Raw genomic sequence first — 12464 nt, 5'->3', positions numbered from 1 at the left:
CGGAATTAGGCGGCGGGCTCCGCGGGGGCCATGGAGCTGCTAAAACTGAACCGGAGCTTGCAGGGATCCGGACCTGGGCCGGGGGCTTCCCTGTGCCGTCCGGGCCCCCTCCTCAACGGCAGCAGTGCGGGCAACCTCAGCTGCGAGTCCCCTCGCATCCGCGGAGCCGGGACACGAGGTGGGTGCCTCCCTCAGCCCCCTCCACAAGCTTCTCCTCGTCTCACCCCATAACACTAATAGTGCCCCCTACGACCTCTACACTGCTTCCTCAAGCCTCCACACCGTCCCCTTATAGTACTCCCCCAGTCCCCAAACAGCTCCCCCTCACACACTCACCCTACAGCTCTTAGAACTTCATCACAGCCTCACACCATCTAGTCAGAACTGCTTCACATCCTGGGCCCCTGGTCACCCCGGAGCTCCTGGTCACCCAACAGCCAGCTCCCTTCCCAGCACACAGCCCCCTTGCTAGACATACAGTCCAGAGGCAAGGACCTCCTCATGCCAACCCTTCCAGATCACTTTTTTTCCTTTTACATCCAGTTCACAGAGCCACAATAGGGAAGGAAAGGATGAAAGGAAGGCAAGGGGGGGGGGGGTTGAGGGAGGGAGCACTCTGGAAGGCCCCAATGAGAAGTTGGAGAGTTATAATGTTGTGTCCTCCGTGCCAGTCCCCAGCCTTCCTTTAAAAAAGAAAAAATCCTCAAATCTGAGTGAGACTGGGCACTGGGGGATGCTCCTTAGAGCTGCCTGTCTTCATTTCACTGGTCTTCAAGTCCCTCCGCCTCCTACGTTGGGGTTCTCGAGGCTCTGTGCCCCTTCTCTTTCTCTGTCTCCAGGTGCCTCCTAAGTCCCTTCTCCAGCCCTAGGCTTGTACTCCCTAGGCCAGGTTGGGAGCACAAAGATGAGCTATACCCAGCCTAGACCCTCCTGGGTTCATTCATAGTCAAGTGCAGAGGGGAAACAAGCAAATGGAAAAATCACAGGTAGCATGGAAGTCCCATGAGAGGGCACCCAAAGAAGGTGGGCTCAAGTACTTCACAAAGGGTGGGACCTGGGATCTAAGTCTTGCAGTAGATAGAGTTCAGTGCGCAGAAAAGAAATGAGGTGTATGCTAGGTAAGGGAACAATGCAGAGCAGAAGCAAGTTATTCTAAATTCAAGAAGGAAAAGGTGGAATACATTGTAATCTAAGTATTTATTTACCCCAGGCAATAGTCCCTGCTTTCTCAGCCCAGTTGTTACACACTTCGTTTAGATTATTCCATTTAGCAAATATTTATTGAACCAGAGATTGTACTAGGCCGTGGGGATGTAAACTGAACAAAAATGACACAATTTGTGCTTCACAGAGCTCAGAGTTTAGTGAGGGAGATAGACAAGTAAGCAGGGACTTTTTGGCACAAGGCAGAAGAGCCTTGATGGGGAAGGTAGTGGGAAAATAAGAGGACCGCCTCTAGCCTAGCCTACCTTGGGAATTAGGATTGGCCTCCTGAGAAGGTGAGGTATAAATTGAAATTTAAAAGATGGGGGCCGAGCGTGGTGGCTCTAACGTGTAATCCCAGCACTTTGGGAGGCTGAGGCAAGTGGATTGCCTAAGCCCAGGGGTTCCGAGACCAGGCTGGGCAACTTTGGCAAGACCTTGTCTTTACAATAAATCAAAAAATTAGCCGGGCATGGTAACAAATGCCTATAGTTCCAGCTACCTGGAAGACTGAGGCGGATTAACTGAGCCCAGCAGGTTGAGGCTGCGGTGGCCATGAGCATGCCACTGCACTCATGCCTGGGTGACAGAGTGGGACTCTGACTCAAAAAAAAAAAGAAAAGAAAGAAGAAATTTAAAAGATGAGGGAGAACCAGCCAAGTGATGGGGCAGAAGAGGCACAAAGCATCCCAAGCAGAGTGACAGGGTATGTAAAAAGCCCAAATTTTAAATCCATGGAACTTTTGTTCAGTATGACATAGTTTCTGAGTAGCTAGAGAAGAAGAACAAACCATAAGAAGAGGAATCACAAACAGGCTGAAGACCAGCCTAGAGGGTCCGCAGAGAACCTGACAGACCTTACTGAGGAGTGTAGACTTTATCCTGAGAGCAAAGGGAGCTACTGAGAGATTCGGGATTAGTTCAGTCATGTAAAGGATGGATTGGGAGACATGAGATGGAAGGCAGGAGAATGCTTTAGAGGGTTACTATGTTACACTGCTCTGAGTGAACGATGATGCCAGCTTAGACTAAGGTACTGGCAGTGGGGATGGAGAGAAGTAGATGGATTTGAGAGCCACTTCTGGAAATGAAATCAACAGATTAGAAGCAGAGAAGGTGGTTAAAGGATGACATCTAAGTTTCTGGTTTGGACAACTGAAAGGATATTGAGGCCCTACAATGAGAAAGATAACAAAGGAGCAGAAACAGGTTTGAAAGAGGGGATTATACATTCAATTTGGAGCCTACCCATTGAGTTTAATTGCTGATGGGACATCCACATGAGGTTTCCTAGCAAGCTGTTGAATCCAGAAGTCTGGAACTTACAAGAGAGGCCTGAGGTGGAAATACACATTTGAAAGGTCTTTGCCTAAGGAGGTAGAAGCCATGAAATAGATAACATCATAAATTATTGTGTAGAATGAGAAAAAAAGAGCCCCTAAGACAGGATCCTGCAGAAGACCAATATTTAAAATCCGGGCAGAGGAAGACGAGTACATGAGGGAGATTCAGGTGAAACCATCAGAAAGACAGGCGCTATACCCCTCCAGAAGGCAAGGAAAAAGAGAGTTTCGAGCAAGGTAGGGTAAGTGATGCCAATGCTACCAATATACAATTGGATAAGTAAAGAAAGAATAGTCAGATCAGTATCTTCAGATTTAATTTTTTAAAAAAAGAAGTCCTTAGGAGGAGTTATAGGTATTGAAGCCTGACTATAGTAGACTGAAGACTGGACCCATGGGGGAGGGATTATGAAAATTGAAGCAGGGTATGTATACAAAGCTTTTAAGAAGTTTGATGGGGGCAGAGACAAATAAAAAGCAAAATATTGCCAAAAACAGCAGGGATTGAGTAAGGGGGGATACGAATGTAGGTTTTCAGTGTGTGTGTGTGTATAGTAGTACTTGAAACAAGAGCATTTTTTAAATGTTAATGAGGAATGCACCGAGAGAGGAAGACTGAAGGTACCGATGAGAAAGGGGCTGGTCAATAGAGCAAGAAACCCTGAGAAAGCAGGATTAGAAGCAATTCAGAGCACAGGTGCAAGAATTGGCCTCACTTATCTGGATATTCTTGCTCACATACATCCAGACGTTACCCAGGCAGTCAGACATGTCCCATAGAGACCCTGTTAGCTACACTTACTCAAATATTACCTGCACAGATGCATATATTATTACCCAGGCTCACTTTATTCTTATATAATCCATAATCCATGCAGACTTGAGTATTACCCATGTTCACCTAGATGCTATCTACAGAAAGACAGATGTTACTACATTCACTTTAATATTGCCCACAGTGGTTTAGATGTTACCCATCCATCAGACACTACTCATTTTCATTTTACTATTATCCACACAATCAGATAATTACCCAGGCTCTCTTAAGTAAGCCTTCTCTAGACATCACCCATAAAATCAGAAATATTACTCTCACATACTGAGATATTACCAAATATTACCTGCATTCACTCAGGAGCCTAGTTCTTTCACTGAATCAGACTGACATCTTAACTTAGCTTAACATGCTAACATCTCTCATCCATAATCACTTAAGTACTGCCCACATATACTTGGATATTACTTCTTAATTCAGCTGTTACTGTCATCACTTGCATTTTCTCCATTCACATAGAGACCTCTGAATGTAACTGTGCTTTCTGAAGATGTTACCAACAAAATGAGATGTTATCAACAGAGAATTGGCTATTACTCTTGCTCTTTCAAATGTTACAACACTCAGATATTATCTAAACTTAGATGTAACTCACACTCAGATATTACCTGTGAACACGTAGATGTTACCCTTCCCCAGATATTGTCCACAAAAATGAGCATTACATTCACCCACCCATATATTATCTCAAAGACTGAGGTATTACCCAACATTCACTTTGATATTATCTATGCACCATTACATATTACTTCTGTTCCCTCAGTTAGTACCCACTGACACTTGGATGTTCTCCCATTCACCCAGCTATTACCCACAGCCAGTTGGATGCAAACCCTGCTCACCACAGAGCAGGACATGGATATTACTTTGATGTCTGTGTGTATGTGTGACCGGATCCAACATGCCAGTGTAACACGGGATTTGAGGCATCAGCAGCTTCAGTGTTCTGTGGGGCCCCTTCCTAGAAAAGCCTGTTTGCTGTTGTTGTTATTGTTGTTGTTGTTGTTTTAATGTCACATTGTCTGGATTTTTGTGTTCATACTTTTTTGCCATAATCTGGACAGAACAAATGCAGATCCTCCAAACCCTAGAAGAAGAACCGAACTGCCCTAGGGACTAGTGGATGTACCCCACGAGGTGCCAGTTTACATCTTTCCACCACTGTCTTAGGTTCCTAGTCTTGACTCTTATTTATTTTGCGTGACTTTTTAAAATTAATAGACTACTTTAGAGCAGTTTTAGGTTTACGGAAGAATTGAACAGAAAATGTAGAGATTTCCCAAATGCACACACACACACACACACACTCACACACACACACACACACACACACACCTTGCATCTTGCATTCATGGTACATTTATTACAAATGATAAGCCAATATTGATATATTACTAACTAAATTCTATAGTTTACATTAGGGTTGACTCTATGTTGTACCATTCTATGGATTTTGACAAATGTATAATGACATGCATCCACCATTACAGTACCATACAGAAAAGTTTTACTATTTTAACAATCCCAATGCTTCACCTATTTATCTCTCCCTCTCTCTCCCCAAATCTATCTCTATCTCTATCTCTGTCTTTATCTCTATATCTATATCTATCTATCTATCTCTCTCTTGACAGGGTCTCACTCTGAATCCCAGACTGGAGTGCAAAGGTACAATCTCATCTCACTGCAGCCTCAAGTGATCCTCCCATCTCAACCTCCTGAGTAGCTAAGACTACCAGTATACTTCACCATGCCCAGCTAATTTTTTCTTTTTTTTGAAACAAGATCTCACTATATTGCCCAGGCTAGTCTCAAACTCCTATGCTCAAGAGATCCTCCCACCTCTACCTCCCAAAGTGTTGGGATTACAGGCATGAGCCACCACTCTTCTTGGCCTTAAGATTGTTTTTAATTAGAATTTTTCATACCTCCTAACTTCAACAGCAAAGATCCAGAGAGATAGAGGTGGCTGGAAACAAGATAATAGCTAGAAATGTCCAATGAAGAAACAAAGTGCTGTACAATTGCTGGTGATTTTACTGGGACTTTGTCCTCTAATTTCCAGAAATCCCCAAGTAGATTGAGAACTTTAGAAGAATGAGAATTAGTTTCATCTTTATGATCCACCACAATTAGCCAAGCTCAAGGGCACACATGGGACACATCAGATGACTGAATTAATGAGAGATGTGCTTTTTCACACTTAAGAATGCTGTACCAACTTGAGGTGTGGTGATTGCATCAAGAATTAGTTGCAGTGGCCAGGCACAGTGGCTCACACCTATAATCCCAATTTGGGAGACTGAGATGGGGTGAAGCCAGGAGTTTGAAAGTAGCCTGAGCAACATAGTGAGACTCCATCTCTGCAAAAAGAAGAACAACCCATTGAAGAGAAACATCCAGAGGAGGATGCTAAAGAGACAATAGAACTAGAGAGAATAAAGAGGTGGAGGGGGTAAGGATGCAGGTAGGAGGACAATGGACTTGGAGGGAACACAAAGAGTGCAAAATAGACCACTAGCTCTTTTGATCTGTGTCCAAGAACACAGTTCTAACAAAAGTTCTTTATGTACCCCCTGCCCACACATACACACTTAACTCCCACATGGACACCTTCCGTAATTCTTCCCTACAGAGAAGGGCCCAGCTTCTAAAGAAACCACAGATAGTTTTTATATAAAAGCAAAAATGATGCATCTGCAATCATAACCTGTCACTGACCCCTCCTCAAGGACCTTCCAAAATGTGTCTCCAAAGAAACAAAGGCAGAGAGGAGAAGGCATGCTAAAGCATGTCTACAGAGGTGGGGAATAGATGGGGAGGGGAGAAGCAGATGCACTTCTGTCTTGAGAGACAGATTCATTCACAAGCATGTGTTGACTATCTCTTATGTGCTGAACATTATGCCAAGTGTTAGGACTGTACTGGAGAATGAGATGGTGTTTGCTCCTGTCCTCAAAAAGTTCATAGTCTAATGGGAAAGACAGAAGTAAACATAATAATACAGAGAGAAATGTCATGATTGCCTATAGAGACAGGGGGGAAAAGGCATTTAGACTGATATTTGATTAAGAGAAGAAGCAGTACGAGGAATGAGAGTACCAAGGGAGCAGTAAGATGCAACGCATTTTAGAGATTCTAGGACTAGGCTTCTAGTCTGACTCAGTCCCTTACTACTGGTGTGGTCCTGAGCAAATGTTACTGCTGAGTTTGGTTTGAGGATTTCTTATAAATAGCATTTATTTGATGTTTACAACTCCTAAATAAGCTGGTTATTGTTATGAGAAAATAGTCATGCGTCACCTGATGATGGGGATACCTTCTGAGAAATGCATTGTTAAGCAATTTCACCATTGTGTGAACATCAGAGAGTGTACTTACACAAACCTAGATGGTATAGCAGACTACTACACACTTAGGCTATGTGGCATAGCCCACTACTCTAAGCAATAAACCTGTACAGCATGTTACTGTGCTGAATATAATTAGGTAGTTATAGCACAATGGCAAGTATTTGTGTATCCAAACATAGAAGAAGTATTGAAAAAAATAAAAAACTTCTTATCTTTTATCTTTTCATAAAAGATTTTTTAAAATAGTATACCTGTATTAGGCACTTACCATGAGTGGAGCTTACAGAATTGGAAGTTGCTCTCAGTGAGTCAATGAGTATGTGGTGACTGAATGTGAAGGCCCAAGACATTACTGCACATTACTGTAGACTTTATAAATACTGTACAGCACACCTATCACTGAATTTATTTTTCAAAGTTTCTGTTTCTTCAATAGTAAGCCTAGCTTATGTAACTTTTCATTTTATAAGCTTTTCTTTAACTTTTTGACTCTTTTGTAATAACACTTAGCTTAAAACTCAAACACTTTGTATAGCTGTACAAAAATATTTTTTACTTTATATTCTTATCCTATAAGCTTTTTTCTATTTTTAACATTTTTTTGTTTCTATTTTTTAATTTTTAAACTTTTTTACTTTTTGAACCACAGGGTCAGGATCATCAATATCACTACCTCCCATCTCTATATCTTGTCCTACTGGAGGGTCATCAGGGACAATGACACGCATAGAGCTCCTATGATAACAATGCTTCCTTCTGGAATACCTCCTGAAGGACCCATCTAAGGCTGTTTTACAGTTACTTTTTTTTATTAGTAAATATGAATACTCCCTAAAATAATGATTAAAAGTATAGTATAATGGGCCACCTGAGACTCAATCCCCACCACCACACAATATGTTCATTTAGCAAACACACGTGTACTCCCTGAATCTAAAATTTAAAAATTAAATAAAAAGAAGATAGTATAATAAATGCATCAGTGAACATAGTCATTTTTTATCATTATCAAGTATTATGTATATATCAAATATCATTATATGTGCTATACTTTTATATAGCTGGAAGCTCCCACAGCACCTTGTAGGCAGCACAGTGGGTTTGTTTACACCAGCATCACCACAAACACATAAATGTGTTATGATACAATGTTACAACAACATCACTAGGCAGTAGGAATTTTTCAGCTTCATTATAATCTTATAAGACCACTGCCTTATATGCAAATCCATCATTGACCAAAGCATCATTATCCAGTACATGGCTGTAGCTCAGTTTGGGGGCTAAGATGAGAACCAGTCAGTGTATGGAGCTATGGAAAAGAGGGCTGCAACTCTAAGACCTTCCCTCTTCCCCAACCTGGGAAGCTCTGCTCCCTGCCCTCTCTCCGTGTGAGAGTTCCAATCTTTCTGGTGCTGAGGGAATGGGTGTGGGTGATTCATTCCGGTTCAACCCAACTCAATTTTGTCTAGCTCTGCTTGGTTGTGATATAGAGGTCCAAAGATGAATCCATTTTTCAGTGGACAATGACACAAACAAATGAATCAGCCTCCCAGTCTCACATAGCAACACTAAGTGTCCCTCCTGTGAGCTTCAAAGCACCTTGTACATCTTTCAACTTCATTCCTTGTAAGGATGTGTGGTAATTATCTGTTTATGTATTGACTTTTTTTCATCTTTTAAACCTTTTTGTTGAAGAACTAAGACATAAACACAGGCCTAGGTCTCCGCAGGGTCAGGATCATCAATATCACTGCCTTCCAGCTCCACATCTTGTCCTTTTCCTCTATAAGATCTCAAATGGCAGGGAATTTGTTATGTTCATCTCTTTATCCCCAGTGCCTGGCACAAAGGGAGTCCTTTGTAAATGTTTGTTGAGTGAGAATTAATGTTTGGAGATCATTAAAACACAAGGCAGGAAGTAAAAAGGGTTCTAATAGTTGTGTAAGAAATAGCATGGGCCAGAACAAGGGGAGATTAACACTAAATGAGGTATCAAGAAGGGCCTTACAAAAGAGGGGCAGAGGATTTGCATCTCGATGAATGAGGGATAAATAGGAATTCACCACATACAGAAAATAAGCTTGTGAAGGGGATAGAAGTTGGGAGGAGGGTTGATGAAAGATTATTCAGGGCTGAGAAACCAACTTGAGCAGAGAGAGAGTCACGAGTGCACATGATGCTTTCAAGAAACTGAATCATCCAGTGGCTTAAGTGGGTGCAGTGCAGGGAGAAGGTGGGAGGAGGAAGAGGGCTGATCTGGGAAGATCTTGAAGATATGCTAAGGAATGGCAGACAGAGAGTAAGTGAAGGGTTTTTTGGTTTTGTGTATAGAGAATAAGGACATGACCTGATGTGCTTCAAAAGGCAATAGGTGCCCAACAGTGTCAAATACCACAGGAAGGCCAAATAGAATAGGTAAGAAGGGACCTTAGGACTTGTCAGTTAAAGAATGGGAAGAAGTGTGCAGACAGTGGTGGGGTACAGATGGTTGTATTGTATAGATTGGAGAGTGAATGGGGAGACACAAATATATCCTTTCAAGAAGTTTGGCTGCAAAGAGAAGGAAGGATTAGGAACAAACCTTGAGAAGAGACAGCATTTCTTAAGGAAGAGGTAGGTTCAGGCCAATTTAACTATACCTCAGGAGTTTGGAATGGTAAAGGATTCAAGTCGACCATTTACTGAGCAGGTTGTGGATGAGAGTATGTAGGGATCTTGCTGGGTAGTGAGGGCTGGCGATAAGTGGGACGGGAGGGGTTGATAGAGTGAAGTCTGATCACCTGCCACTTCTCCCCTTTCCTGCCCAGAACTGGAGCTGGCCATTAGAGTCACCCTTTATGCAGTGATCTTCCTAATGAGCGTTGGAGGAAATGTGCTCATCATCGTGGTCCTGGGACTGAGCCGCCGGTTGAGGACCGTCACCAATGCCTTCCTGCTCTCGCTGGCAGTCAGCGACCTCCTGCTGGCTGTGGCATGCATGCCTTTCACCCTCTTGCCCAATCTTATGGGCACATTCGTCTTTGGCACAGTCATTTGCAAGGCTGTTTCCTACCTCATGGGTGGGTGAGACAACCACCCAATCCTCTTGCCCCTTTCCCCTCCTGAAGTGTTTGCTGGATGTAGGGGTTTTCCCTGATTGGGGGAGAGGGGGCTGAGACACTGTGAGTGTGCAGTGCAAGTTTCCTAGATGACTCCTTCCTCTTCCCTTGTTTAGGGGTGTCTGTGAGCGTGTCCACACTAAGCCTGGTGGCCATCGCCCTGGAGCGGTACAGCGCCATCTGCCGACCACTGCAGGCGCGTGTGTGGCAGACGCGCTCCCACGCGGCTCGTGTGATCATAGCCACATGGCTGCTGTCCGGACTGCTCATGGTGCCCTACCCCGTGTTCACCGTGGTGCAACCAGTGGGGCCCCGTGTGCTGCAGTGCATGCATCGCTGGCCCAGTGCACGGGTCCGCCAGACCTGGTGAGGGTGCCCACAACCTGTTCCTAGCTATTCCCTTTCCATCTCCATCAGATGCTTACCATAATTCTCCAGAACCTTCCTCCAGCTGCCTCAAGAATTCCCATTCCGCATCCACCACCCTGGGATTCTGATTTGAGGTTCCTCCCCACTTCTCTAGACCTTCCCAATGGCACCCCCCAAATCCTACTCCTACGTCAGGTACATGGTCACAGCCCTAGAGAGAGCCAACCTCTGGCTGGCTCTTTCTCTATCTCTGGTTACAGCTGGACAGAAACCCGCGTGATCGGTCTGTGATCTGTCTCCAGGTCGGTATTGCTGCTCCTGCTCTTGTTCTTCGTCCCGGGTGTGGTTATGGCCGTGGCCTATGGGCTTATCTCCCGCGAGCTCTACTTAGGCCTTCGCTTTGACAGTGACAGTGACAGCGAGAGCCAAAGCCGTGTCCGAAGCCAAGGAGGCCTGCCCGGTGCAAATGGACAAGGTGGGCGAATTCCAAGGGAAGATGGAGCTTTGGAAAGGGGCTTGGTCGACTAGAGGGGGTGGGGCTGAAAGGCGTGTGAGAAGGCTGGAAACAGGATTAAGGCTAGGGGCGGGGTTAGAGGAGGTTGGGAGGACCCTGCCTTCCACCCTGACCGCCCTTCCTTGTGCTCAGGTACTGTCCACCAAAACGGGAGTTGCCGGCCTGAGACTGGCCTGACTGGCGAGGACAGCGACGGCTGCTACGTGCAACTCCCGCGTTCCCGACCTGCACTGGAGCTGTCGGCGCTGACGGCACCCACTTCTGGGCCAGGGCCTGGGCCCCGACCCACCCAGGCCAAGCTCCTGGCTAAGAAGCGTGTGGTGCGAATGTTGCTAGTGATTGTTGTGCTTTTTTTCCTGTGTTGGTTGCCAATTTACAGCGCCAACACGTGGCGCGCCTTCGACGGCCCAGGTGCACACCGAGCGCTCTCGGGTGCTCCCATCTCCTTCATCCACTTGCTGAGCTACGTCTCGGCCTGTGTCAACCCCCTCGTCTACTGTTTCATGCACCGTCGCTTTCGCCAGGCCTGCCTGGACACGTGCGCCCGCTGCTGTCCCCGGCGTCCTCGAGCTCGCCCGAGGCCTCTTCCAGACGAGGACCCTCCCACTCCCTCCATTGCTTCACTGTCCAGGCTGAGCTACACCACCATCAGCACGCTGGGTCCTGGCTGAGACAGGGTAGATGATAAGCACCGACCCATCCAGACACACAAAATATTGACCACAACTGACACGGGACACTGACACCCAAAAAGTAGTTTATCTGACACAAGAGTGGAGCCCTACACAGGAAAGAAGGCACACTTTTGATATGGAACTGAGAGGGGCCCACAGAAACATGGCACTAACCTTGGACAGTATCCCTAGCAGTCAGCTATTTCTACATAGTGGGAACTCTGACAAGGTCTGACCTTTCCCTCATCCACATAGATTAATGGCACTGAATCTTTTAGGGGCTGTGGAGCCTGGCACAGAACTGACTCCTGGGATGCTCCAAACTGTCCCCAGATTGACCTCACAATGCCCTTCCCCCAACCAGTACTGAAATCAACTCCCTGACCAACTGTTTTGCACTGAAAAGTTCCTCCATCCCTTTCCAGTTAAGGACTGTGGCCCTGCTCCCTCCTTCCTCACCCAAACTCTTCAAGAAATAATAAATGAATTGGTTTCCTCCTGGACTTCCTTTCTGAACTTTTTGGGGCAGACGAGGAGGCACAGGATTTTGTGGTGTCCTATCAGTTCTCTCCCACTGCTCCTGTGCCCTTTCCCCTGCCAAAAAGTCTGGTGTCTAAGACCCAATGGGGCTGTGTGTATTCTCTCTAGCTTGTCGTCCTGAGTTACCTGCACTCTAGTATGTAGTAACTAGGAGTGGGGGTGGGAGGTGGTATATCTATGACACGTCATTGATTCCTGATCACATTCTCCCAAAGTGATGCCATTGTTAAGATACTATATTAATGGATGCTTATTAAAATTTTGATGAAAAGATAAACAAGAAAGCACTGTATAATAAGACTAAGTTTATTCTACATATATTTGAAACACTAGGTGCCAGACCATTACAGGTGTACAGAATTGTATTGAAGAGTTGAGTCGTTTTCTTGCACTCACCCTTCCCCAGTGTTGGAACCTATCCAAGATTCTACCAAATGGAAGTACCCTTACTAGTTACAACAACAAAGAGGTGTGAGGGATGGGGAAGGGGAAGAAGCTAGAAGGGCTGGACCTGAATAGAAGTCTGAGAACC

The 12464-nt window shown here is 45.1% G+C and overlaps 1 protein-coding gene across 3 annotated transcripts; it reads left to right on the top strand.

Moving 5' to 3' along the window:
• Nucleotides 1-11895, top strand: CCKBR (cholecystokinin B receptor). Of its 3 annotated transcripts, none has more exons than XM_021715840.1 (5): nt 1-178; nt 9545-9796; nt 9952-10201; nt 10507-10664; nt 10851-11895. In XM_021715840.1, the coding sequence occupies exons 1-5, from the start codon at nt 31-33 to the stop codon at nt 11387-11389; spliced, it is 1347 nt and encodes a 448-aa protein (XP_021571515.1). In that variant the 5' UTR covers nt 1-30; the 3' UTR covers nt 11390-11895. The 3 variants fall into 3 exon arrangements, with proteins under 3 accessions (XP_021571515.1, XP_008062828.1, XP_021571516.1); XM_008064637.2 differs by having other exon boundaries at nt 10507-10679; XM_021715841.1 differs by lacking the exon at nt 9545-9796 and having other exon boundaries at nt 31-178.
• Nucleotides 11896-12464: the final 569 nt, after the last annotated feature.

Source organism: Carlito syrichta, unplaced genomic scaffold (assembly GCF_000164805.1).
Source record: "Carlito syrichta isolate Samal-C Ts95f unplaced genomic scaffold, Tarsius_syrichta-2.0.1 Scaffold307833, whole genome shotgun sequence".
Taxonomy (NCBI): domain Eukaryota; kingdom Metazoa; phylum Chordata; class Mammalia; order Primates; family Tarsiidae; genus Carlito; species Carlito syrichta.
Note: the sequence above shows the minus strand (reverse complement) of the source record. Positions and strands in the feature narration are given on the sequence as shown.

What these genes read in the sequence shown, in the direction of transcription:
- CCKBR (XM_008064637.2), top strand. Translation starts at nt 31, where the DNA reads ATGGAGCTGCTAAAACTGAACCGGAGCTTGCAGGGATCCGGACCTGGG. An exon ending in CCGCGGAGCCGGGACACGAG is followed by an intron (nt 179 to 9,544) that starts GTGGGTGCCTCC and finishes TTTCCTGCCCAG; the next exon opens with AACTGGAGCTGGCCATTAGA. An exon ending in GCCCGGTGCAAATGGACAAG is followed by an intron (nt 10,680 to 10,850) that starts GTGGGCGAATTC and finishes CCTTGTGCTCAG; the next exon opens with GTACTGTCCACCAAAACGGG.